At 38.7% G+C, this 27,886-nt stretch overlaps 1 protein-coding gene across 1 annotated transcript; it reads left to right on the top strand.

The window, feature by feature from the left end:
• Positions 1-256: 256 nt before the first annotated feature.
• On the top strand, positions 257-25,632 carry ANKMY2 (ankyrin repeat and MYND domain containing 2). Its single transcript, XM_075050242.1, has 10 exons — positions 257-444; positions 3,709-3,773; positions 12,322-12,460; positions 14,337-14,435; positions 16,599-16,759; positions 17,871-18,085; positions 19,190-19,325; positions 21,160-21,288; positions 21,715-21,856; positions 24,068-25,632. The coding sequence occupies exons 1-10, from the start codon at positions 378-380 to the stop codon at positions 24,289-24,291; spliced, it is 1,377 nt and encodes a 458-aa protein (XP_074906343.1). The 5' UTR covers positions 257-377; the 3' UTR covers positions 24,292-25,632.
• Positions 25,633-27,886: the final 2,254 nt, after the last annotated feature.

Here is a 27,886-nt window from a genome sequence, read left to right as displayed (position 1 = left end):
CAGGGAAGGCAGAAAAGGAGGGCAAAGGAAAAGCGAGACCCGTTTCTCAGCTTCAAGCGAGGGGGCAGAAGGGAACAGCCCCCTCCTTTCCGGCAGCGCCGAGCTGGGAGGTCGGCGGAGGGGGACCGCCGGCACCCAATCCCCCCCACACCTGGGAGGGAATGGTTTGTCCCGCGGCCGGCCCCTGGCAGGGCGGAGCTGTGGGAGGAAGTCGCCATGAGGAGCGGGGCGGGGGCGCCGCCGGGCCGGCCGCGGGGCGGGGGTGTTCGGGGGGAGCTGCCGGGCCTGGGCTGTCGCCGCGGCCGGGCTGAGCTCGCCTCGCCGGGCAGCGCTGTCCCGAGTCCGCCTTACCGTCTGCGGGAGGCAGGGGGGCCGCGATGGCTCCCCCCAGGAGAGGCGACCTGAGCCCGGAGGAGAAGGACCTGCTGGGAGTGATCGCCGCAGGTGAGCCCGGCCCGGCCCTCGCCCCTCCGTGGCGGTGGGCGGTAGCGCCGCCCCGGCGTGTCCGGCCCCGCTCCCGGCCTCGCCACCTCCTCGGCGCGGGCCGGCCGGGCTGCCGCCGCCGCCCCTCTCGGCGCAGTGCTGGGCGGCGCTCTGCTCTTCCCCTGCCTCCGCGGGCCGGGCCGCGCCGCGGCTCCGGTGGGCCTCGTAGAGCCCGGGCGGCTCCCCGCCGCACCGGCCCCGCCGGTCGCTCGCCAGGAGGGGTTGCTTTCACATCCGCCGCCGCCGGCGGCGTCAGTGGCGGCGGGCGAAGGGCAGACCGCCGGCCCTCGGCGGCCGTTACCAGCCCCCCTGGCGCGGGCCGCGGGCGGCGGGCCCAGCCGGGCTCCTCGGGTCGCCGATCTCGGGGGCCCGTGGTAGGGGCCGGCCCGCCCGCCCGCCTTCCAGCCGCCGCCTGTGGGCTCCGTCCCCCTTCTCCCTGCGGTTCTCTCGCACTGGGCGTTACGTGGGGCAGGCCTGGGTCATCCGGGGAGTGCCAAGGGGCCCGGCTGCTTGCCAGGCGTGGAGGGGGTGCGTGTTGCTGTACCCTTCGGGCTGGGGAAGCCCAGCTGTGAGGGTCGAACTCTTGCCGAGGAAAGCTTACATCTTTCTTAGGTCTGTTCATATTAGTAACGTACACTGACGTTTATCTAACGAGTTGTATCAACGCGTGCTGCAAAAAAATGCTTTCTTGGGGATAATCCAGTCCTTTAGCCTGTTACAGGTTTCCCTAGATGCTGTTGCCACACCAGTGCGTCCTTGCAGACAGGATGTTCTTAAATTAACAGAACTTGAGCTTGTCCAGGGTATTGTGCACCTCTGGTCCCTTACACTGTTTTATTTTGCATTTTATCCAAGTGCTGCAGTTTCACCACGTTATGTGACACATATGCTTATTTCAGGGGGGCTTTCTGTCTTGCTTGCCGTAACAGTTGGGTTTCATGGTCTGGCAATGTGAATTTCACAGCCCTATCTGAATAGTTATACTCCAAACAGTATTTTGAAAATTGTGAGCGGTGTTTGTTAGTTGGAGGTAAACTAAAAACACTTGATATGCTCCATGTGTTTCTCTATGTAGTTCTGAGGCAATTTGAACCCATAAGAAATTTTATTTATAGTTTTGGGGCTTCACTCTCAATTGTATTAAAACGTTCCTCAGTGTCAGACACAAGCATAGGACAGTCAGCAATGAATTTATTGTGGATCAGAATCAGTTTGATTAACTCACTTCAATCAGAGTTTCAGGCCTTCGTCTTGCAGATGCTTCCGTCTAACCTACCTGATGCTTATGATTAAGGGTGTGGGATAATTCAGTTTGGAAGGGACCTCAGGAGGTCTCTAGGCCAACCCCCCTGCTCAAAACAGGTCAGCTGTGAGGCCAAACAAGATAGCTTAGGGCTTTATCCTATCAGGCCTTGAAAACCTCCAAGGACGGAGACTGCACAGAGTCTCTGGGCAACCTGTTCTGCTGCCTTACTGGGCTTGTGGTGAAAATGTTTTTCCTTATATCCAGTCTGAAGCTTCTTTTACTTTCAACTTCTGCCTGTTGTCTCTTGGCCTCCTACCATGCACCACTGTGAACAGCTGGCTCCAGCTTTAAGCTCTAGCCAGTTCTAGAAGTCTGACTAGTCAGTTTAGTGTCTTGTTTGGAAATCCTTCAATGTTTTGTCATTCAGAACTCTGAACTTGTAAATGCAACTTCGCTTGGCTTTACTTGCATTAAAATTTACTTTGAAGATCACCCCTCGAAGGCTTGCTCTTTCTAATGTTTGTTGTTTTGCTGGGATGTTCTTCTGAAAACTACTCCAGGTCCTAGGAAGCTTCTCACATGTATAAAACAAACAAACAAACCCCAACAAATAAACAAAAACAAACCAAACCCAATAAAAATATGTGTATTTGGGGGAGTAGGCTAGTTGACAGTGCCCTGACTGTCAGTTGGTGTATTTTACTGAGTCTTTATCAAGTGTGTGAGATGACTCGGGTGTCTGGCTTTTTTCCCCTAAAATAATTAATTAAAAAAAAAAAAGAAACCTGTTTAGTATAGTTAAACCACACCAAGAGCTTTATGAAAAGAAATTATTTCCAGTATTTGCAATGTTTTGTATTGGTTTTTTTTAAAGAAAGTGAGCCAAAACTGAAGTTTCAAGTGCTGCTTTGATGAGAATTTGCTGGATGAGCACCTCCTTGTGATATAGTGAAGATAAACATAAAGCCTGTCATTAAAATGAGCATGTAATGCTTATTTTTATTAAGCACATCATTGCTGAAAGAGCTTTGCTTATGATTGAATCTATGATCAGAAGTTTCTGTTAATTTGCAAAAAATTTAATTCCCCAAACTTAGACTCTTTGAAAGTTTTGAATTTCTATTTGTTTGCATGCCTGTTAATAAAGCTGTATTGACAGTACTGAATAGTCCTTCAATGGGCTTTAAATCAGGTTCTTAGATCTGTGGCTTAACGGAAAGGTTTCCTGTAGCAAATTGAAAAATACAAAGTTATGGCCCAATTTTCCTTGCACAAATTTCTTTCAGACTTCAGTCTACTTATGCATTTGGCAATTTTTAGAAATGTCAGTGATCAAGCTACCTCGGTCCTTGTCCTTTCCACCTCTATTCTCTATTACCAAAAGCAAATTCCTTCTACTTTTGTGGATGTGGGAAGTGGAATGTTACAAATTTCAAATTTAAACAGGAAAGGAGATGGGAGTAAATGATAAAGCATGTTTAATTCAGACTAGAAAAGTCTTTGAAATAGCATAATTTCCTTTTGTGAGAATTTAGACAGCTCCTTTAGACATAAGATGCTCCAAAAGAGGTCAAAGTACGGAATGTGTTAAAATGCTCAGTATCGTTACACTCATTCAGAATTGTACTGGTGTTGTTTATGAAGAGATGTATTAGTGTTCTGTCCTTGTGTGTGTGTAGATCAGTTACTTTAAAAAAAATGGAAGTTTACTTCTAGTGCATGCTCTCAGACTACTCTTTGATGTTGTGACTTCTTGGCTTTTAGCTTCTAGAGCAGAACACTGTTCCTAAGCCTTGTTTTACTAAGTGTGATGGATTTATTGGTGGTTAATCTACCATCCCAAGTGGTTAATCTACAAAGGTGTTGATTGTAATCAGGAATGGAACTGATCTTTCTCCTCTTCTTGATTCTCAATTTATTCCCTTTCTCACCCTCTTTTTCTCTCTCTTTGTGTCTTTTTTTTTTTTCTTTAATTAAAGGAAACACCGAGGAGGCTGGAAGGCTACTGGGCAGCAAGAATGTCCGTGTCAATTGCTTGGATGAGGTACAGTGAAACTGTACAAGCATTATGCTTGGTTTAGCAAGGAAAATACTAGGTTTGAAGGCCTTCTTGTTGTTAATTAACATTGCTATACAGACTCCTGGAAATCAGAGTTATTCTGAACATATTTCCAGCCTGCAGCTGAATAATGAACCTTTGAAGTGAAGAACTCCTAATTTTTTTGAAGAAAGTTTAAAGATTAATGTTACTTAAAGTACTACACTGTTTATATTTTCTCTCAAGTTCCAGCGTGAACTTTGGTGTCTGTAAGGTAAGATGAACACTGCAGCAACACACATGGGGGGTGCTCCCTGACTTCTTGTCACCTCCACCAAACTGTAGTCCCTCCGCTTAGACAGCAGCAGACAGTGTGGATAAAGAATACCTGTTCCCATCTCATGCTTGCATCTCATCACCCAAAGCCTTATCTTTGCAGAACAGTAAACAGGCTTGGAGAGTGAGGAGTTAGAAGTGGAAAACGCACTGTCTTGCAGAGGCAGATGTGACAGACATGTAGAAGATAAAATCCGTAAGTGGTACCCGAAGATGGGAGGAAGTTTGTGGACATTTAAATTGACAAATTACACATTGATCTAACATGCATGGTGGGCAATTACAGTTTTGCTTCCACATTACACTTCGTATTAAGGTTGCACACTTTAGAAAAACATTGTAAAAGGAAAAAGAAGAGGAAACAGATACGAACATCACACAAGGTTAAAGGAACCTTGTGTAATTTATCACTTTAAATGTCAGTTTGTGGTTTTTCTTAACTTTATCATTTCATAGTATCACTGGGAAATTCAGGTTAGAAGGGACCTCAGAAGGTTCAGCCTCTTACTCAAAGCAGCTTCAAGGTCAGATGAGGTTGCTCTGAGCTTTATACTGTCTGGCCTTGTAAACCTCCAAGGATGGAGACTGCACAATGTTTCTGGGCAGCTTGCTCCACTGCCTTAATATGCTTATGCTGAAAATGTTTTTCCCTTATGTCTGAACCTCTATTTCAACTCTCATTGTCTCTTGCCCTCCTGCCACCATAACTGAAGAGTTTGGCTCTATCTTCTCAATGATCTTCCTGTAGGCACTGGCAGGCTGCTGTTGGGTCCCATCAAAACCATCTCTTCTACAGGCTGAACAAGCCCAGTTTCTGCAGCCTCTCTTTACTGCACAGGTGCTCAAGTTCCCACTGTGTCTTGGTGGTACTCTGCTGAACTTGCTGCAGTTTATCCATGTCTTTGTTGTACTGGAAGGCCTAAAATTGGACAGGGTATTGCAGATGTGGTCTTGTGAATGCTGAATGGAGGAAAATTATCACTTCATCTACGGGTTATCTTCATGGAATATTGTTAGCCTTTTTTTGTGCTGCCAACAGATCCGTTTTCTGATTGTTCTTAAACACAGTTAAATATATAGGGACTTCTAGGGACTTTTTACAAGGGAAGGTAGTGATAGGACAAGGGGTGATGGCTTTAAACTGAAAGAGGGTAGATTTAGATTAGATGTAAGGATGAAGTTCTTTACTATGAGGGTGGTGAGGCACTGGAACAGGTTGCCCAGAGAGGTTGTGGATGCCCCATCCCTGTAAGTGTTCAAGGCCAGGTTGGATGGGGCTTTGAGCAACCTAGTCTAGTGGAAGTTCTCCCTGCCCATGGCATGGGGGTTGGAACTAGGTGATCTTTAAGGTCCCTTCCAACCCAAATGATTCTATGATTTAAACCTTAATTTCTAATGTATGAATTTCAACAAGCTTCTGACAAACTAGTCAAACTAAGCTTTACAGTAAACTTTGGGAACCCAAGATACAAGGTAAGTATGTTTGCAAGTGTGCTTTATTGTATGGGCTTTAAAAGCTTTTCTTTTAGTGTAATTGCTGAACTAGTGCTGAACGACTGCACCCTTGATGCAGTATTAGTGTAACATGCAGGACTACTGTTGAGAGGATATGGTTTATTAATAGCAACCATAACTGAGTTATGCCTCAGCCTATTGTTAAAGAAGAAATAGTATTAGCAATACTTGCCTAATGTTCGTATCTGACTAAATACAGCCAAGGCACATAAGTTCATGGAATGGACTACTTGCAGTCTCCTTTTTATCCTCAAGAGTGGTGTGTAATGATGCATATTGAACAGAAGAGGGTTTAGATTTGTTTAGGATTCTTAATCCATCAGTCATCTCAACTTCTAGAACTTTTCTATTATAAACCATTTTCCCTCTAATGTATTATTCTAATATCTATACGTAAATAGAGTATGTGAAACCCCAGTTAAACATTAGCTTCATCTGTTTTTCAACATCACTACAACTGGAGACTGATTTGAATGCATCAGGTCTTACTTTCTTCCCCTGCTGCCTTAGCCGTTTATCCTGAAATTCACATTATTATTTATATTACAACTGTTACTTATTTTATTGATGTTAAGAAATGAGGAAACAGCTCTGAAAATTGAATGCTTAGATATTGAAATGGCAGCACAATTCAATTGGGAACCAAGCACTCATTTCCTTCCTTAAAGTCCTTTTTATATGAGAGAATCCACAGAATGAGCACAGGTTTTATGTAATTCTCTCTTCTAGTTGTTGTACAGCAAACATGCAGTCACAATTTAATATTTCCACAGGCTGGAGAATCCACAGCATCCAGAAGCAGGCTGTTATATATTGCACTTGCTGATTTAAAAAAAATAAACATATAAGATGTCCCTTTGATTTTTGGTTTGACCATGTATTCTAACTGCTTAGATCTGCTTTCTTCTAGGTTAAAACCTACTGACGGTTAGCAGTCTTTTCTCTATGTACCTTTAGACAAGGACCAAGTCACATTTTAACATCTTACAAATGCATTGACTTTTTAAGTATCTTGCCTAAAGTTATGTTTCTTCAGCAATTGAGCTATAATCGTGGCTCTCTTCCGAATCCTTTCCAGTTGTTTCAGCTTCTTCCTCCAAAAATGTGGGCCTGAGCTGGACACAGTATTTCAGCATTGCTTCTGCTGTTGTTACATGTATTTAAAAAATAAAAAATTGTTCCTCTAAGTCTATTTGCTTTTCCTGCCCACGTGCCAAGACTTGCTCACCCTTCACCACCTCCTATCTGCAGTGCTCTACCGGGAGCAGTAGGTCACATGAAAGCAGAGTAAGACCCCTTTATTCAAATCAGTTTCACAGATGCCCATCTTCCAGAAGGTTGTAGATATCCAGCAGATACAGTCCTGTTTTCTTCCCAGCATCATTTCTGACCAGATCAGGTTTTTTGTTGTTGTTCCTTTGTGGATTTACGTAGTCAAAGAAAGGAAAAGTGTTTAGGCTTAATCACTGTCTTTATGAAAACAAAGAAATACATAGCTTTTCCACAAAACTTGTCTTTAACAGTTTGGCTCTGGCAACTTCAAAACTTCAGGTTTTCCTCAGGAACCTTTAAGCTCAGGTGTCCCAAAATATTAGGACAAATAGGTGGGCTATGGAAAGGGATGCAAAATAAACACAAATATATTTCTTTTAAATGCATGCTGCTTAGTCAGGTTTTGTCCTATTTTAGATGGAGTGGTTGCTAATTTGGAAATGTAGTATGGAAGAAAATGTTCAGGAATTTTCTTTCCCCTGGGAATACAGAGCTTGTAAATAGTGTTGTGACTTCATGTTGGCAGTTTGCTGACTTTAACTCCATCCATTTGCAGGGTGTGGCTAACATCTTTCAGATTATTACAGCAAGGAGGTTTAGAGGAAGCATGTGGATGTTCTAGCTGTGGAAGTTTCTTCCAGTCACGTTGGTAGTTAAGGTTGCAAAGGAGCACTGTAGTACTACAATCCCATATTTTCTGCAGATTAAACAGAGAGACTTGACCTGAAAAGGCTTCACAGTTTTTCTGTATTTAAAATAATATTAAGGTCATTCATAATCTTCTTATATACAGAACTATCATTTGGCATTAGCAGCATTACTTTTTTCCTCTGGTTTCGTAATTCAGCTGTTCACTTCTGTAATAAAATACATCTTTTAGAAACAGTCTACTTCTATATGCTAATTACAGCACTGAATACTTTCTAGGAATTACAGCAGCAGACTGCTTATTAGTGTATGAGGTATGTGTAGCTTTACTCATACTGATTGTGTTCAGCAGAGGGTTCTTCAGTTAAGCTATTTGGATAGTTATCTACGCTATTCCAGTGTGAACTTCCTATGGTAGCAGAAAATGCCCAGATCCTTGGCCTTTATTGAGGAGAAAGAGTTTTGTCTTTTTACATAGTATTTCAAAATACACAAACCAAATAAAATTCAACAGCTATTAAGAATTATCTGGTTTCAATTCAGGTTGCTGACTGATGTAGACTTTAACTTTTCATCACTGCAGATGAACAGAAAGATCATCAGAGGAATCTAATGTGTTACATATGTGAAACCAACAGCTCAGCAAGATGACTATAAAGGAGGACTGTAGCTATGATCAACACTCGCTGAACAGTATTTCATATTCTAGTTAGTTCATACTTAGCTATAGCTAGAATTATTTGTGCATGTATCTGTTGACTACCTTCCAAATCCTGTCCTGCTTGCAGTAAGTTTAAGATATGTAAAGGCAATCCTATTCAAAAGCTTTAAGGGTGAAATTTCTAAAGGCTTTTGTCTGATGAAAATTCAAGTCATCTATTTCTAGACTAGCAGCATTCAGTACCATTTCTGTTAAAAGTCGGAGACATTTTTACAATCCAATTCCAAATACCTACCTGAACCAGTCTTAATGGGTTGGTCTAATTTCAGTGGTGGTGTTTTTTTTTATTTAGGAGAGTTGACTTTGAAGACATACATCAACTAGTATTTCTGTATTCCCTGTGGCACCTGCTCTTTTTGCATCATTTGTTTCTTTTTTAGTAACTTCCCAAATATTGTCTCAAATAAAAGCCAAACATACAGTCTATGCGTTTAGTTTGTAATTTTCTGAATTAATAGAACTGGTATAGTTGCCTGAATCTAAAGAATAAAATAAGGTACTCTTTCCATGTGTATGTGGGGCTGGGTTCCTCATTGCAAAATGAGCTGGGCAAAGGAGAGGTGGGTGCTTTAACATTGTCAGCATACAAGTGTCTACAGCAGTTTTTCAGCTGGGGTTTTTACAGCCCTCTCCCTCTCTAGGTAGCTAGTATTCACAATGGCACAGTATTCACACAGGCAATGTCGCAGTGTGGCCCAATGCCTGCTGAGGGAGCTGCTCCAGTGTGATCCAGCCTATGTGTGCCAATCTTGGCCAAGTTTCCATGATTGAGAAGAAGGGTGAAATGAGCATGAGAAGGGTAAAACACTGGGAATGGTGGGACCACTTGGATTCCTCTCTTCTCTTAGTAACACAAGTCTGTGTGGCTACTTAGTGGCAAATTGTCAGCATGTTATCCACAAAACAATGGCTTTTAAAAATATACAGGTATCATGTTTGTTTTCTTACACAGTCAGCATGAGTGTTTAAATGCTCACAACATAGTCAGTTTTTCTGCTAAATATGCGCAGGTCACTGGCATGTGAGATGGTGTGTGATTTTTTTGTTGTTGTTTGTCTTGACTCTTGTTCCCTGCCCACCCCACACTCCCCAATTCCTGTGGTCAACAAAGGTTGAGAAACAGTGTTGTTGAAAACTTCCTCCTTAGTTCCTGGAAGGCAGAAGGTTGCTTTTTGAGTTTATTATCTTTATAAATTTGTTTTTATTCATCCTCTGGATGTACACCTCTCCCAGGTGCTGAAAAGAGATAGACTGACCTGCTTGCTTCTTCCCCCGCTTCTGGCAATGGAGTCCAACCCCTTCCTGGATCTAGTAGTCATCTGCTCCTCCTGCCTCCCCATGTGTCCTTTTCTTCCCTTGTTAGCTGATTCAGCCAACTGACCCTGTAGTATTTTTTTTTTTCTTCAGTTGGCTCCCCCACCATGGCAGTATTAAGTCACCTTAGCTCTTGGAATCCCATCCTTCAGTCCACCTCTAGTATATTTTCAGCATCAGGAACTGGGAAGGGTGGTGTGTAATGGCTGGGCTGGCTGTGCCATGAGGCATAGCCCCGTTGTGCCAGGGAGTCCTTGTTGATTGATGAGCTGAAGAACCTGGTCAAGGGAGGTGCCACGCTATTTCTAGAGGCACTGCAAACTCTATTCCCCTGGTACAGTCAGACATATGGGGAGTACGTTTAGCCCTGCAGAAGACGGGAGATGTTAATTTTGCTCCCTGTAAACCATGTAACATCCCTGCAAAGTAAACAAGAAACGGAACGATTCATTTTTGTCCTAGGAAATGAGGTTAAAAGACTGGATTTTTGATCAGAACAATGTTACACAGTAGCTGCTAGGAAATGGATTCTTCATCCTATGTTCCATATTTTGTTTCATCTGTATGTTTAATAAACTAACTGCTAGTTTAGTCTTTTAAGTATGTTGTATTGACAATCCAAATGTCATCTGTCAGAAGACAGACTGTTGCTGGACCTGTCTTTGATATTCAGGCTGAGAAGAGTATTTGCAGTCATTTCAGTTTCTGCATAGGGACATAATACAGGATACCAAGCTTTTCCAGATACGCTTGTGTCTAGCCTGTCCATTTTTTGTTTGCTGTGAATGTGAAAGGCTGATATCAGTGTGACTTTAAATCCAATTTTCTAACAACTGTCCACGTGTTTTCTGCCTGATACGTTTTTTTGATCCACACCACAGCCTGACACTTTCAAAATTTAATCAAAGGCTTTTAAAAAAAGTTTCCCAGGAGGAGGGGATGACAAAAAAAAAAAAACCAAAAACCAATCCATTCCTTTGTCCTATAATCTTCAGACAGATTTTGTAATTGAAACAGCTGGCATTCAAGATGTAACCAAACTTAAAGTCATTATTTTCTTAAACTTCCTTCTCCAGTCAAAAACATTACTGTGTTCTTATCCCCTACAGCAGTACTTTTCTGCGCTGCTGAAGGAGGCAAATCTATACTATGACTCCAGACTGGGATTGGCCCATAAAAATTGCTGTCAATGTAATGTAACGTAACATAACATATTTTATATATTAGGATGGAAAGCCTTTACTTAACCTTTATAGGACCACAAATGAAACCTAGCAAAAACAATCACAAATTTGTTTCATGTCTGTGAAGGGATCTCTTCAGGTCTTTTGTTTCTTTAATGTCAGTTCATATTGCAGTTTACCAAAATATTTCAGGTTACTAAAATATAACGCATGAAGTAATAATTTTTTATTGTTTTCAGTTAGTATGGGAAATAATGAAAATATAATACTTTAAAATTGTTATTATAATTTTGACTTTCCCAATTTCCCTCACCTTTAGGAATTTTTTGAAAATGAAACTGATAAATTTAACTCAGTTGGGTTTTATTCTATCGTAAATAGAAACAAGAAATATATTGAGGCTCAAACTGACAATTACATTATTTCAGAGTACCACATTGCCATATGTTTACAGAGCTGCAGTAATGGTGTACATGAGCGTATTTGTGCACACAGCCTTAACCTGCAAAAAAAAAAAAAAAGGGAAGAAAATGCCATTTTGATTTCCTTCAGGGACAAACTAAAGCTCACCCCCTTGTATTAGGTGTTGGAGAACATTCCTGGGCAATTACTATGTCTTGGCTGATAAAATGAATCCTGACTTTATGTTAAGTGAAAATAAACAGCATATTGGAAAAAGCGTATCAAATTCTAAAAACAGAATGTCATGCAATTTTCTCAAACAGAAATGTGCTTCTCCCTGCCCTTTGAGAGGGAGAGAACCTGCACTAACAATTTACCCTAGTTCTGAAAATTTCCCCTAGGGTTTGCCCAGGTTTGCATTTATAATTACATCAGTGCAACTCTAATAAAAACTCAATGCCTTCCTTGCTGAAGCTAATCCTTTTTGTACTGGTGCAGTTTATCAAAAGGCACGGTTTGAGACTGTGTGGTTGTTAAAGTCTAGTTAGAGCTGTGTATCTTTACAAGGACTTTCAGAGCTCTGGCTGATGTAAGATCACAGACATAATACCAAAAGGATGGATAAATGGGAGAGAGGAGGGTAGCACAATTACCAGTAATCATGACTAAAACCGAGCAAGATGGGTTTCAGAAACCGCAAATCTTTGTAATGGCAAAACCAACAAGACGCTATTCCTAATTTTCTTGTTGCTTATCATATAATGCTGGGGAGAAAAGAAATAACGTAGGAACCTAACAAATTTTCTAAAACAAGCTTTTCCCGCTAGCAGAAGCATTAGTTTAACGCTAAAGTCTTATACAAAAGGCCAATGACAAATCAGCGGTAAATGGCTTTCATTTATTCAACACTGGTCTGTTTTCAAATATATAGCACAGCATAATTGGAAAAGTGACATGGAATTGGAAAATCTACTGCATGTTAGTAACCATATTTTTTCATGAAGATTTTGTGAGCTTTTTTGTTGTTGCTAACTTAAATATTACGTGAGGCTTTGGTAGTTATACTGAATATGTATGTACAAGTAAAAATTATCAATGGTATGAAGATCAAGAGATGTAACTAATTTTCTGTATGCCACTTCCTTCCTCTTTCTTTTGTTAGCATGGCATGACCCCTCTAATGCATGCAGCGTACAAAGGTAAAGTAGACATGTGCAGGTTGCTCTTGCGACATGGAGCTGATGTTAACTGCAATGAACATGAGCATGGATATACTGCCTTGATGTTTGCTGGACTTTCAGGTAACTTACTAAACTTAGATCACTGATTTTTATGACATTAATGGGTACAATTTGCCATAAATTAATAATTTAAAGGAAAATGATGACATGTTTTTATTATTCAGGTTTACTGCTACTTATGTGAACCATGCAAATATGTCAGGACAGTAGAATCATCAGGACATTGGAACAGGAGAGCTACTGTTCAGGCTTGGGAACTTTTTTCATATAAAAATTGATTTTGTTCAGCGTTTGGAGGCATAGAGTCTATCTGTACTTTGTCCTGTTTGTTACAGATCTCAAAATGCAGCCTCCTGTGACAGTTTTCTTGTGCAGTGGGATACATTCTGTTTAACTATACTGTGTTATACTGAAAAAGATGCTGCACCAAATTGCTTTTTTTAGGACTACAAATCAGTCGCTTTTAGTAGTATTTGAGGCAAATCAATCCAGTACTTTTGAAATTTTGCCTTTCTTCTACATTATTTTTGCAGTTATGTTGTGGGCTTTTAAAAATATATCTAATAAGTTTTAAAAACATGTTTTCTCAGATTAATTTTACCTCCTCTCTTACACTATTTTTTTTTCATGAGAGTGCTTATAGCTGTATATATCTTCTCCTGTCTCAAGTAGTGGTTTGCAGCTTTCCTCTTGCTATTCTTTTTCCCTGATGAAAGGAACAATTATGTCCTTGAGTGAGAAAGAGACACTACTTTAAAAACATTGTTTCTTCTGGGGAAAAGATTACATTTGGGAATATTAGGTTATTTTAAGTATCTTCTTTACTAGGCCACTTACATCTTCCCAAAAAGTAGATTCTAGGGAAGTAAGATTTCTTGGCAGGTAGAGTTTAAACTCTGCCTTATTTCATCATAAGAAAAGAAAGGCATGTGCGTGTATATGAACTTTAACTGGATCATCAGATCGCTTTTCAGCTAAAACTTTGGTAAAAAGATTCGGGAAACTTCAGCATTCTGTGGCATTGAGCAATATCAGAGCTGCAGCAGATAGGTGGGAACAAACTCTTAGAGGTTGTTAAATGACTGCAGCTTTATGGAGTATGCTGAATTTTTACCATTTTCTCACAGCTGAGCTTTTAACATCCTGGGTTTGAATGCTTCTGAATGTTGGCTTCAAGGTCTGTTATCTGTGAGTGCAAAAGGTACATGAGCACTACCGATGTAATGCCTTTGTTTTAAATCAGAAACATTCATTTCCATACACCACCTCCTTTTTTTATATTCACTTTTCTGTATTTAGCATATGCACAAAACCTGATAAAGTAAGAATACCTTTGAAAGCAGAACCAGCACGAGTGGTGGCAAGTGCCCTTATTAGTCTCTGAAGGGGACCAATTAAGTCATCTAATCTTCCCATCAAATTTTAGCTTCATTTTACTTGGTATTTAGCCCAGTCTGAACACCCAGTTCCTGCTGTGGAGAAAGGAACAATCTGTTCTCTTCTTTATGCTCCTGCTACATAATAGTACTGGATTTGTTTTTCTTCTTAGAATAGCAAATGTTATAGTTGAACTGTCAAACTAGATTAGTAGAATTTCCTTCGATACTGCTATCCAGAGGGACCAAGCTCTAGTGTAGTTACATGCATATGACTCCCATAAGCTCCACGGGGAGCTGAATGTGCTTTACAGAGAGCAGAGTTATACCCTGCCTGAATTTAGTTTTTATTTTGATTTGACCCTCTGGAACCATAAATAAGGAGGCAGCACCATGCCCTTCTCTTAATCCATTCTCAAAATAATAACATTAAGAACATTCATTTCCCTCAGTATTATTCCTAGTCTTTAAGAAATTCGTTCCTTGTTTTTCTACAGCATAAAGAATTACAAGTTCTGGTTTGTTCTCTCTCATTCCCCATATCTTCTACCCAAATTCAGGAAACAAAGAAATCACCTGGATGATGTTAGAGGCTGGAGCAGAGACTGACGTTGTCAACTCTGTGGGAAGGACAGCAGCTCAGATGGCTGCTTTTGTGGGTAAAGTGAAAGTCTATTATCATTTCCTAAATTCCTAAAGAAGTAAAAAGTTAGATTCTGATGCTTTTTATTGGAGAAACGTTATTTAATGACCTGTTCTGAACTGACACAGTTGTTCAGCTTTGTTTCCACATCTCATCCTGTAACAGAGTCAATTTGTGTTCTATTCCCATGCTTTGTTTCATAAAAGCACAAATGATCTTATCTGTAAGAATAGATGCTGCTGTTCTCCAAGTGTGCAAGTTTTTGCAATGTCATCCCTTTTCAAATTGTGAGAGGAAGCTGGTAACATCTGAGGTGTCTGAAGTGCAGGTAGGTGCTTCTGCAGTACAAAGTGCATAACTGGAGCTTCCTTTGTGGGAAGGAACAAACGTAGCACTAGGAGTCAGGAACCCTCATCTGAGCTTTGCCGTGAGCATGCCGTGTGCTAGTGGTGAGTCACCTCCTGCCCTTCTCCCTCCGCATTTGGGAGAGGGAGAAGTCTTGGCACCTGTTCTGAGGTAGTCAGTACTTACTGACCTGAACTCGACTAGAAAAAGAGAAAAGATTTGTCATTCCAGTATGCTGTGTGATCCTGGGCAAAACATGAAACCAGGCTTTTTTCTGTTGTTATGTTTCTTGTCTTTATTTTCTAAACCCTTTTTATTTCTTTACCCATCTTGACAGTGCTGGGAGATTCCTGGATTAACATTCCCAAATATACCACTTTTTCCCTATTTCTAGCAAGAATGTGTGATAAAATATTACCAGAAAAAGTAGAGTCATTTTAATGACTCAGCTATTGCTGTCCAGATGACTTTCCCAACAACCAAAAATGAGGACCTGTATTTTCACTTCAACACAACCTTCTCATGTTGTTTAAATGTCTGAGAACTCCCTTACAAGTACATTAGGTGTTCCGGATTCAAGAGCCTACCTTGCCATTTAGATCTACTTCCTGAATAGTGAGTTAGTGCAGTCTCAATTTCAATCATATCTCATTCTGGTCTTTTAAAGAAGAAAAGATTGACATAGCTGACTTCAGGTTCAAGCAGTAAAACCTTAACTATTCACTTAATATGTCAGAGAAGTCCACTCCTATTAATTATACTTTGGATTTGGAGAGTCTTTTCCAATGTGATGCTGAATTGAATTATTAGTGAATGGGGAATATTATCTCCAATGTAATTTTGGAGAGTTCTTGTTTAAAATCTCATCACGTCACCAAGATAGAATAAATATTTTCAGGCATACTGAGATATGCTACTCTGTAAAAGTCTGAACATTGAAATCCATTCCTGTTTTCTTTTTTATTCTCTGTCCAATCAACATTAATTCATCTGTCTGTGTGTGGGAAGTGAGGATACTTCTTCCCCTGCCATTTGTCTTACACTGTGGTCTATTAGCTCAGAACAGTCTCTTCTAAAACAGTGGAGGGTTTTAAATGCTGGAATTTGGTTGGCTGTGTCATCTTCTACTGATTAATAGGATTAGTGCCAAGATAAATCAATCAATTTAAAGAATGTGGTCCTGAACTAGAGAAGCGAAATTTTACTTTCCCTTTAGCCAAGTAATCCATCATATTGTCAGATGTAGAAAACAAGAAGGGGGTGTAACTTCTCTCATCTTGTTACTTTAATCACAGTCCCTTTTTTTTTTTTGGTAAATTTTAAGCATGTTCTGTTCTTATAACTTCTCCCACTTTAGGTTAATACGCTACTATCTGTTTCAGGTCTGAAATTTTACAAGTCTCAATGCAAATGTCATTAATTTTTGAAAGTACAAAGTGGAGAGAACTTACCTTGAAAAATTTTAACACTAGTATGAGACTACTAGTGTAGTATAACTTCGGGGAGAAATACCTATTTTCTTAGTTTTGGCTTACCAGGGAAAGAGCATGCAGGAAGGGGACAGGGTTCTCAAAATGAGATTTCATTAAGTCATTCCCTGTTGGGAGTCAGTAAGTTACACTTACTGAACATAAAAGTTATACACAAAAGAACAGCAAGAGTTGCCTGTTACCAGTGCAAAGCATATCATGCTAAGCTCCTTTGTGGGTAATTCTCATCTGTATTGCTTAGATTAGATTTGGGTTTAGGTGGTGGTATTATTATTATTATTATTATTATTATTATTATTATTATTATTATTTCATTGGTGATTTTTTTTCTTGTGTGCCTTTAGGTCAACATGACTGTGTGACCGTCATCAACAACTTCTTTCCACGTGAAAGGCTGGACTACTATACTAAACCACAAGGCTTAGATAAAGAACCAAAACTGCCAATAAAATTAGCTGGGCCTCTGCATAAAATTATTACTACTACTAACATGCATCCTGTTAAGGTGGAGTAATATGAAAATTGTATGTGCTTGTGGCATGGGAACTGTTTCTTTATGTCAGAAAGCAGTCAGCTCTTCTGAGAGTCCAACTGAGATCAAAAGCATTATCCACTAATTCAGATGTTTTTGAAAATGAGAAAGAATCAGGCTCAACATTTAGATGTGATTAAAAATGAAGCTATTTCAGTGTTTATATACACCAGAATCTTGAACTAACACCCCTAAGTGGAGAGATTCTTATTTTTTACATCAGTAACTATAAATAGCTTTCTTTTTTGGCTTTCTTTTTTTTTCCTAGCCCCACTTGAAGTGGAAGCATAAAACAATTTCCTATCTTAACAAAATCTCATTGTTCTCTCAATGCTTGTCTCAGCATGTATCTTCCTACCTTCATCACTGGTTCACCATAGTAACATCTGCTGCTGCTGTTTCTGAAAGTATGTGCAGGAGAGATTTATTTTTACTTCCCAGTATATTTGCTGAAAATAATGTCTTCTATGGTTTGATCCTCCAGTGTAGTTCAGAGAAATTAATACACTTAAATTCAAAATCAAGTTCCTTGGGCTTGCCATCCAAAGTCAGGAATCTGTCAGCAGTTGCCAACCAGGTATCTGCAGTACATACAAAGAGTAATGCACCAGTGGCAGCTAATTCAGTGAGTAGAGTATACAGTTTCCTCTTAAAATGGCTATTCAGTGCTTTACTAGTCCACCTGAAGTACTCCAAGATTATGTGAGGTTGATGTGTTCTGTGAAATTGCTTAAATCATACAAGTCCACTTTATTTTAGGTGTTCAAAAGCAAAGAGATTCTAGGACAGTGTATGGTAGTTTCTGTAACTGTTTCTTTTGAAATGGTTTTGATTCTTCAGGTTCTTATTCTGAAAAAAATCCTTATTATTTTTAATACCAGTCTTAATTTAAATGTTTTTTGTATGGGAACTGTGAATTACAACGGAAAAAAGAAGGGGAAGACTGCATAAGGTGGAAGTAAAAGAATATTAGAAACTCCACTGAAATTTAGTTACAATGAGCTATATAACTTTTAATGCCAATGCACAAGTTTAAAAATACTAGTTCCTAATTGGATTACATTTTCTTCAATCTTTCTTATAGATTGTGTTGCTGGTAAAAGAGAACCCTCTATTGGCTGAAGTAGAAGCACTGCAGAAATGTTATAGGGTTCTGGATCTAATTTGTGAGAAATGTATGAAGCAGAAAGATATGAATGAAGTACTTGCTATGAAAATGCACTACATCAGTTGCATCTTCCAGAAATGTATTACATTTTTAAAAGAGCGAGAGGATAAACTAGATGGATTTATCAAAAGGTATGTGTATGAACCAGCTTTACAGATACCAGAAAAAGACAACTGTAATAATAGATTAGATTGTCTTGGATAAAGCCTATGCCAAGTAAATTTCAAAACAGTCCCAGCTGCAGTCACTTCAGGGTGGCATTGACTCCCTTTTCTCTGTCTGAAGTGGCATTGTCCTTTCCGGGGGTACAAAGGAAGCATTCCTAGAGTTTCAGCTCCCTGCTGGAACTGGTTAGAGCTGGGCAATCATACATACACTGTGAAGCAGCAGAGAGCAACATGTGGTGGAGAAAAGGGGGAATGATAGGCTTGAAAAAAGAATTTCTCAATGTCCGATATGGATCATCTGGGAACGCTTCTCTTGCCATTTTGCTCTCCAGCAGTTATACAGGGTGAGATTTTTTTTTTCCAAAAACACTTAAAGCAACTGACAACTGCAGATCCCGCTGGCTCTGGATGAGACTAGGACTCTTAAATCACTTAGATCTTCAGAACCCACTCAGAGTTACAAAACCAGCTGCCTGATCTTAAGTATCAAAGTAAGTGGCGTGGCTTTTAGAAGGATCGCATTCCCCATAGACCTCCATGGATTTCTACATGATACTGAAAATAAATGAAGTCAGCTTTCACATACTGACATCAAATAGTTCATCAGTGATCCATATAAAAAAGTAGGAGCCAACCAGATAGATATAGAGGCATCAGGATTATAACAAGTTATTAAAGTAAGTAAAGCAGAATTTGTATGTAAAGTATTATGCATTCTTCAGTATTTATTTTTACAATGCTCATTTTTAAACACAACAAAGCATTTCACTACTTTAGTCAGATGTAGATACTAGTCTACCTGTAGATGATTATTTTTCTCTGTGTGGTTGAAAAAGTAAGTAGTGGTTTCAGAGTGTACATTTAGTTATTTTATATTTCATAATGATTGTGCATTAGAATAAAAATAATTTCATTTGCATTTAAACACGTTTATATATGAAGTTGCCAAATTATTTTAATTTATAATTCTCTATAATTTGAAAGAGGACAGAGTACAGCATGCTGTGTATTTGTTCTTGATCATGTACTATGTGATTTCTTATTTGATGTTGGTTTTTAAAAATTTAGTCTCTTGAAAGGGAGAGACAAAGATGGTTTCCCTGTATATCAAGAGAAGCTAATTCGAGAAAGTATCCGAAAGTTTCCTTACTGTGAAGCTACGTTGCTCCAGCAGCTTGTGAGAAGTATTGCTCCTGTTGAAATAGTAAGTTTTTCCTATCAAGAAAATACTTCCTAAGCAACTTGCGTAGTAAATTCAGTTTAAACTAAGCCATCTTTCTGTTTCTCAGCTTCTGCCATGTGTTACATTAAGCAAAGGTTTTTGATGTCCCTGAACCCTCTGGCAAACTGGAATTTTATTTTGCGTATTGCAGGAAAATGCTCTAAATACTTCAACTAGTAGTTTTTTCCTGTGCCCATAATGAGTGCTTAAATACCTCAGCTTTTAAAGAAAACTGAAATAATTTGGTTTTTTGTCTCAGAGCTTTCTTTTCCTGCTCTGGGATGTCTAGTCAGTTTTTCTTTGCCAATTCACTTTTACAAATTATAGATTCAGACATAGGTGAAACTCATTCTGTGCTCTTTTTTCACAGTCTAAATTCAATTTAAGATCAGATCCTTTCCTAGATTTAATGCTTTCATTATTTCTAGTGTACATGAAAAGTTGGTAATATGATGGTAGAAAAAGAAAAAACATTCTGTGACGCTCCTTTTATCACAGAGAGAGGCAAGATGATGCAATGTAGAGCAAAATGTGTATCTAAATTAGGAAATCAAAATTACAAGTAAAAAATCTAACTTCACTTTTCCTCACATGCCTTTGCTAACACACTCTTATTGTAACAGTATTAATTACTTCATAATGAATCTTACACAAGAGTTACTATTATTTTTTAAGAATGTTCTTTCTAGTCTCTGAGAGCTAGACGTTACATGCACTAACACTGGGGAAGTCGAACAATTTTGTGACATGTTTGGATTATGCTGAGTGAATTAAAAATAGCCTCCATCTTAAGTGGCTCCAAGTCTACTAAAATGTCCTGAGGCTTAGTGCAATCCCTACTGTTTGTCTAAGCCAGAAAAATAAATACAGTGTGAAAACATAAGCCATCGTGATGCATTAAGACTTGCTTTAGAGTAAACATTTTCTTTCCTGTCCCTTTTTTCTTAGAAGAGCTTGCAGTCTTTTCTGCCTTTAAAGAAATATGGTTTGTTACATTGGATTTCTGTCCATTATGCAGAACTGGAAAGGAGGAGATGCTATAAATTTTTATTTGTCTGGAAGCCTTTGACCTTTGGCATATACAATACTTGGCTTCAGTCTGGGCACCTCAGCATTGTCGTAGTAGTTATGATCGTGCATATTCCATGGTACTCCAACACTTTAAGGATTTACTTAGAGCTGGAGCAACTTGGCATTTTTTTCCTCTAATGTTTACATCATTGCCCAAAAGAATAGTCTTAATTTATGGTTACCAGTAAAATACACTAAATCTTACTGCTTGTATTGCATGGGAAAGCTACTGCAAACAATATCTAAATAATAATATGCAAATAGTTGTTTTGAAGATTTCAAGTTCTGACCATTTGGTCTGTAGCATCTGAGTACACTGAGCACAGTAGTATATCAGTGACAAGTAAAATATCTTTCTGTGTGCCAGCACAGACTAATCTGCAAAAACCTGCTGCATATGATCTACAACTGGGTGACTGTGTGTAAAGAACACTGAGTTTGTTAATAGTAGTATTAATAATTTACAGAGTAAAAAAATGATAATTTTTATCCTCCCTTCTACAGAAGGTAAGGACTAAGTTAACTTTATATACAAAAATTTATCTAACCATATACATGTTAAATTTTGCATGTTAGTTGAAGTTCTATGATTTAGTTTTATGTTCTTGCTGCTATAGCATCTTCAGTGAGACTGCAGCTGGCCAGTTGGAAGCTTGCATTGCTTGTTTTGTTATTCTCTTGCATGTCCCTCTTCATGATAGTGTTGGTTTTTAATCCCATTCCCACTGTTTGTCTTACCTTTCAGGGTTCTGATCCTACAGCTTTTTCTGTACTTACACAAGCTATTACTGGCCAAGTGGGTTTTGTGGATGCTGAATTCTGTACAACTTGTGGGGGAAAGGGAGCGGACAAAAGATGTTCAGTATGTAAAATGGTAAGAATCCATAAATAGTTATAATGAATCACAAGAAGTAGTGCCACTGAGGTGCTGAGGATTTTGAATGCTTCACTATTTACTGTGTAGATTTAGGAGGAATGGCGTGTATGCCTACACTGAAAATGTGCAAGCCATCTACTTCTGGGAGAGATGCCTGAAATTCACGAGTACTTGGATTTCCAACTGTGTATGTTTAAGAGTGAAGAAAGAGTAAAATTTCTGTATGTTCAGCGTTAACAAAACAAACTATTCTTTATGGATTTTTATATAGGTTAGAATCACTCCATGTGACCTTACAAATTGCTTAAAAATACCATTAAGTACTATACATAGAGAGATTTAACTTGGTACACTAAGGAATGCAAGAATATTGTATATTTTTTTAGTACATGAAGATGAATTGATAGCTCTGGTAACTTTCAGGTGATGTACTGCGACCAGAACTGCCAGAAAATACACTGGTTTACCCACAAAAAAGTCTGCAAGACCCTGAAGGAAATTCATGAGAAACAAGAACTAGAAGCTGCCAAAGAAAAAAGGAAACAAGAAAAAAAGCAAAAGAAAGGTTAGGATCTATAGTTTGCTTACTGAAACGAATGCTGCATTAACCGCACCACAAGGAACAGTAACAGGTCTTAAAATCTGGAACAGCTGAGGTTGAAAGAAAAATCTTTGTTGTAACATAAGAGCATACCTGCATTTGTTGGAATTCTAGTCTTTCAATCTACAAATACTGTGTACTTTCTAAAATCTGGTTTTTAATGCTAGAGTTACACAGGTTTCTACAACTAAAGCATTCTGAATTGCACTGCACTGTTTCAAAATCCAAATCTTTAATCAAAATCATGCAGAAGTTTCATGTTACTCTACCTTTCATTGGAGGTGTTAGGACAAGTTGGATAATAAGCAAGCAGTCCACTCCTTCCAGTTGCAAAGGTTAATGTAGATGATAACTCTCCTGTGATACTTTCTTCTTCATAATCACAATATTAAGTTAATTGTGTTGTGTACTTTGAATGTGAAGAAAGAAAACATGAGTCTTTAAACTGTTAACAGTGTTTTTCTCCCTTCAATAAGCAAATAATTAATGCATAATAACAGAAAAAACACCGTATCACCCCCCTTTAACTTACTGTGCTACAATGTTTCTGTAAGTGAAATAATAGGAAAATTGGGGGTGAAATCACTTTTTCTCTTTTACAACTTAGTAGATTCCCCCTCCCTTGTTTTAAGGATTGTAGAAGTGCACTGGACAAATCACGCTTGTCTTAACAGTGGTAGTATTCTTTACTTCAGCTGGACTCTGGAAACTATAGCGGGATATAAGTTAGTATTTATTGAAGTTTTCAACAGCTTTCTGTGATGATCCTGTTACAACAAGAGCTGCTGTTGCGTGGGATCAAAATGACTGTGGAAATTGGAGGCAAGGATACTAGAAATCCCTGAATATATTGCATACCAATACAGCAAAACATAATGAGCTGTGAGCAGTGTGATGCCTCACAATGGTGACAAATACACACACTTGCAGGTTCATATTAACTGAACAAGTCAGTGACCAGGTGCTGTCCTCTTCAGAGGGAGAGACAGGATCTTGGTGGATGGCTCTTCTCCCTCCCTCCCTAAAAAGGGAAGCTAACATCTTTTGACATGTTACTACTGCACTATCTACATGTTAATCTTCATTAACTTCTTCAGATAGATGGCCAACATGCTATAGACCTTATCAGATTATGCATTGTTAGCAAGACAGTGAATTTGTCGTAGCTTCAAGTCACCTTGTGAATAGTGGGGTACCAAAGCTTTTCATATGAACAGCAGTTTTATTTTAAAAAGCTAGTAATACCCCCTACCAAAAAAAAAAAGGAAAAAAAAAATCCCACAGCTGCAACTACAAGCAAAACCAAGAGTTTAAGAGTTTCCACTGTACAACGGTGAGTGTTAAGGAAGTCTGTGCTTCAGCCTGTGCTTAAGGCAGTTAGCTCCATAGCCAAATGAGGCCTTTGGCAGGTCTTTGGCAGTGTTGTGGCTAGCTGTGACAGTGTTTTTAGCTGGCTATCAATCATAACAGAGAATAAGAAACCAAGATTAACTACTTCTGAAGGTGCCTGGGCCCCCAATTAGGCTTTCTCCTCTTTCTTTTCAGAATTGCTAGTACACAACCCCTACTTAGCAGAATCAGGGCAAAAAGTTATTTAACCATTTTTTTTCTCTGAAAACATAGCTTGAAAAGTAAAGATGCAATAGCTAATTCCATTCCATGCAGTCAGGTTATAAATTTTAGGATGATTCACTTCAACCAAAGTTCACTGTGGTCAACTGCTCATTAGCAAATAATTTCTTCAGTCTGTTATATGCAAAAAAGCTTCCTACGTAATCACATACATGCCTCTAAGAAAAACAGAAACCCAACTGTACTCTATGTTTAACTGGCCTGCAGCCATTCTTTGAAAAGCTAACTGTAAGAATATTGTCAATAAAACAAGCTTGAATTGGAAGTTAAAATAACTATAGTGTCCTACTCTGCTCCTCTACATATTAAAAAGAAGTATGGCAAAATTGAAGATAAATTAATGAGCTTTGTGTATGGTTAGTTCAGAGTAATCTTACACCAATTTAAGCAGAACTCTAGTGTCTTAGGTCTTTTTTGACATAACTTGGTTAAATTAATCATTTATAATTGATGCAAAGTTTCCTAGCTTTTATTCACTAATAAAAATGTTTGCTTGCAGATGAGTTCAGTGTTTACTGATTATGCGATTTCTCTTTTGTTCAGATGAAGTGCAACTAGTAGAGGGTAGTTCTACAAGTGAAGAACAGTCAGATCCTTGTCCAGACGCTACCAAAGAAATGGATCTGAATCATGCTACTGACCAAACGGAAGAACCTGAATTTACCAAAGAGATGGAGGCACTAGCCCTGCACCCTGAAAGTCCACTGGAAAGTGAGACTGGCTTAGCTGACATTGCTCTTCAAAAAATTCAAGATTCTGAGGAGTAAGAAGAGGGTAGGAGGGGACTAAGAGTTCTGGCTATGTCCCTGTACCTCAAGAGTCCTAAAGAATTTTTTAGGCTGACCATGTCCAAGTTCTTATAGCATGGCTTATGCAAGACTCCCTTTGAAAGACAGCATGTCTCTTCATCATGAGATGAAATACTGTCTAATTTGTCTTATAAGTACTTCAGGTTCTGTTGTAGATTGTCAAAATAGGTATTTGCTATCTGATAAAAACTAGAGTGGCATAGATCCATCTGTATGTATACCAACAGTAAGCATAGTAAAAATCTATGAGTATCTGTGGTTAATCAGCCACTTAGTGAAAAATAAAAAGCATTTTATTTGGATTATTCATGATTTCAGAACCTAAAATTTATTTTAATTGTAATTTAAATATTTTTTTCTGCAAGTACGCAGAACTGTAGTTAGAAGCACTGGGAAGCCAACTGCTAAATTGCTTTTTTACACCACTTTATGAAGCTTTATCTGAAGGAATTCAAAAGCAGTTAAGTTTCTGAAGATATTCATCTGAATTCTCTACTTTTCATGACATTACTGTAAATATTTTTGACTAGTGAGTGCATAACAATAGTGTCTATTTTGTGGCAATTTTATTAAATGAAACTGCTGTTTCAGATGTCTCAAGCTGACTGTGAAATGTGTGTTTCAACAGAATTATTTCACTATTGGTTTGGTGAAAAATATTCCAAGTTTATCGAAGTCTAATGAAGGGAAGAACAGAATGACTTAAAATAATTTGACTGACAAGAATAATGGTTTCTAAATCTCAGCTTTCAGGTAAAGATGCCTTAGAGCACAATGGGATGTTGCTTATGAATTATTTCATAAACATAAAAGGTGCTTAATATTGTTCATGCTGAACTTGGTCACAGTGAATTAGATGGGAAAATTCATGTGTGCATTGATACAACTGGGATTCACTTAGGCTTTCAACTAAATACTGTATCTAGAAAAGAGCTTCCCTTAACTATGCTGTTTTCACTCAGATTTAGTACTGTGTCTCATGAAATCAGTGGGAATGTGACAACCGAAAATACCGCTTGCTGCATAAGGATGGCAAAAGTTGAGATTCTGTAATTGTTGGATGAATTACTGGTGTTTTGAACATGGCAATATCCTTCAATTTAGAGGAATAAGGACCATCCTCAAAACAGAGGAAAAATGCTATTAATTTTTTACTGTTTAATATATTGACAGTTTTTGTTTAATATTCTGAAAACTAAGAGTGAGGATACATAAATGCACCTGTGCGGGGAATGTACCTGTGTTTTAATTTCAAGGATTAGTAAATTGTGAAGAATAAAGGGAAGTTTTTTAAAAGAAGGGAGCTGTGTGGCAATTCTGTTTACTGCATCTGTAACGCCTGTTGGGACATAGGGTGACATTCTCATTGGACATGCATGTGCCTCCTGTAGCTCGGGTGTACGAGTTTAATTTCATGACAGTTGCCAGGCAAGAGACATATGCCTGGAACTTAGATATGCTGAATCACAATGTAGTCACCATCCTCTCATGGATCTGGGAATGCAGAAGTGCTGCTGGTTCCCTATTCTACACGTAGCATTTGGGGCTCACAGGGACATATTGCTCTTTAAGGTTTCTCTGAAAATGCAAACCATTTAGGACAAACGATTCAGGATTTCAGAAGTATGGTAAAATCCACAGCACAAATCCTGCTTTCATTCTGCCAGCCAATGTTTTTTCTCGATAAAGAAGTAAAGCCCAAGCAATAGGAGAAGGTGTGAACATTGGAAATACGTGTGAAGTGTGGGATTGTTGACACAGGTTATACAGTTGCAGTTGTTCTCATTCTAACTTGAAACGGCTTCAAAGTCATTATGAGCAGAGGCTACCACATGTCCCTCTCTTGCAGCAAGTCTCAGAGGAGAGCAACCGCAATCCAAGTTAGGGTCCCGGTGCGCACTGATGCTCCAGAGCTACCTCTGCCTTCCTCAGCTTGAGCTGGTGACAGCTCTTCTGTTGGAAGATCATGGTTGATAGGTCCTGCATAAACTTGGGGTAATGACTAGCTCTTGCATAATCATGAACTGGAGAAAACATCTTGTGATGTGTTACTTCTAAAGAACTTAAAGTAGAATGAAAATTCATATGCAATTTACTGATTCATTAAGCAAGGTTTTAAGTGAGAAGACAGCTGTGGAGCGCAAAGCCAACAGACACACTCTCGCTCCTTCAAGGGTGGGTGGTTCAAATGATTTTTCTCCCTGCCACTAGGAAAAATTGAATTCTCACTTCTTCTCTAGCTGTTTGCTAGATATAAGAACATAGCGGCTGTGAATCTGTCTAGCTGGCTTCATCACAGTTCTTGCTCCCTAGTTTACTTTTAGGCTGTGATTTTTAATATTGACTATCTCTTCACCCTGGGAAATCTTATTGAATTAAGAATATATAAAAGCTTCTGAAACTATCTGAGCCTATCTTCTAGTCAACTAAATGTTGCATGTTCAAATCACTTAAGATTTTTGATGCAGGTAGATTTTTAAGGTTTCTTCTTCATTTAACTAAAGGGAATTGTCAGCAAAATTTGAAATTACCTTTGTAATTTGAGTATTTCTTTGCATATAAATAGCTAACATTCCTTTTTCACTAATGGCTCTAAAACAGACTCAAACCTTTTGACAAAACTCAAATGGACAAATATATGGAAAGCATTGCCTTTAAGTAAGGTGGACATGTTGGCAGTTGGTGATTCTACTGACTTGTGGCTTGTTGGACAGCATCCAACATCCAACAAACTACAAATGTGAACAGGTAGCAAACATTATAATAAAGAGCTTCTGGATGCCATGGTAGGGTTTTTTTTGTTTAATCTATGTATTCCTGGGACACTTGTGTGCAACAGTGAGAGGGCCAAAAAATCTAAGGTTTTGATGGACTTGTCACCATCAAAGATTATATATGTACAAATTAACTCATTGTCTTGTCTGACCCCATCTATTATGCTCAAAAAGATTAAAAGAAGTCATATTAAAATTCTTTAACAGTTACTCCTGTAAAATGTGTATTTTCTTTTCAAAATCTATATTCTTTGGGGAAAATGTTAAAGTAGTTGTTAAAAAAGATTCTGTAATAAAATTCTTCATGTCGAAACATTGCATTGCAGCATTCTCTGAGCAGAAAACTGAAACAACTCTTCACTTTTTAATTTTTTTTCAATCAAAAGAAGACAGGGGCAGAAAATATTCCAGGCCAGACACACTGTGCCTCTAATTTGATCCAAAAATTTGAAATCAATGAAATTTACTCTGAAATGACATTGCTTACTACCTTAGTCTAGCTCCAGGTTCCAAGTGGGATACAGTCTGCTTTCAGAGAAAATCTGTTAAATTCAGCCTTTTCCCTGTCTGTTATGACACGTAAAATTTACAGATCCTGGGATTGTGAAATTGTTGCTATGAAGTGATTACATCGTAGACTACGTCCATGAGCATACTTACTAAATCCTAATGGACAGCTACTTAGAGAGGACCTCTTTAAGAAAACATGTTAGCCGAAGCTTAGTTTGGTCTAGCTTCTCTATAATTCAATTTGAGAAATTAAACATTCTTGAAACCTA

The sequence above is a fragment of the Buteo buteo genome, chromosome 2 (genome assembly GCF_964188355.1).
Source record: "Buteo buteo chromosome 2, bButBut1.hap1.1, whole genome shotgun sequence".
Lineage (NCBI taxonomy): Eukaryota > Metazoa > Chordata > Aves > Accipitriformes > Accipitridae > Buteo > Buteo buteo.
This window is presented reverse-complemented; position numbering and strand designations above follow the sequence as displayed.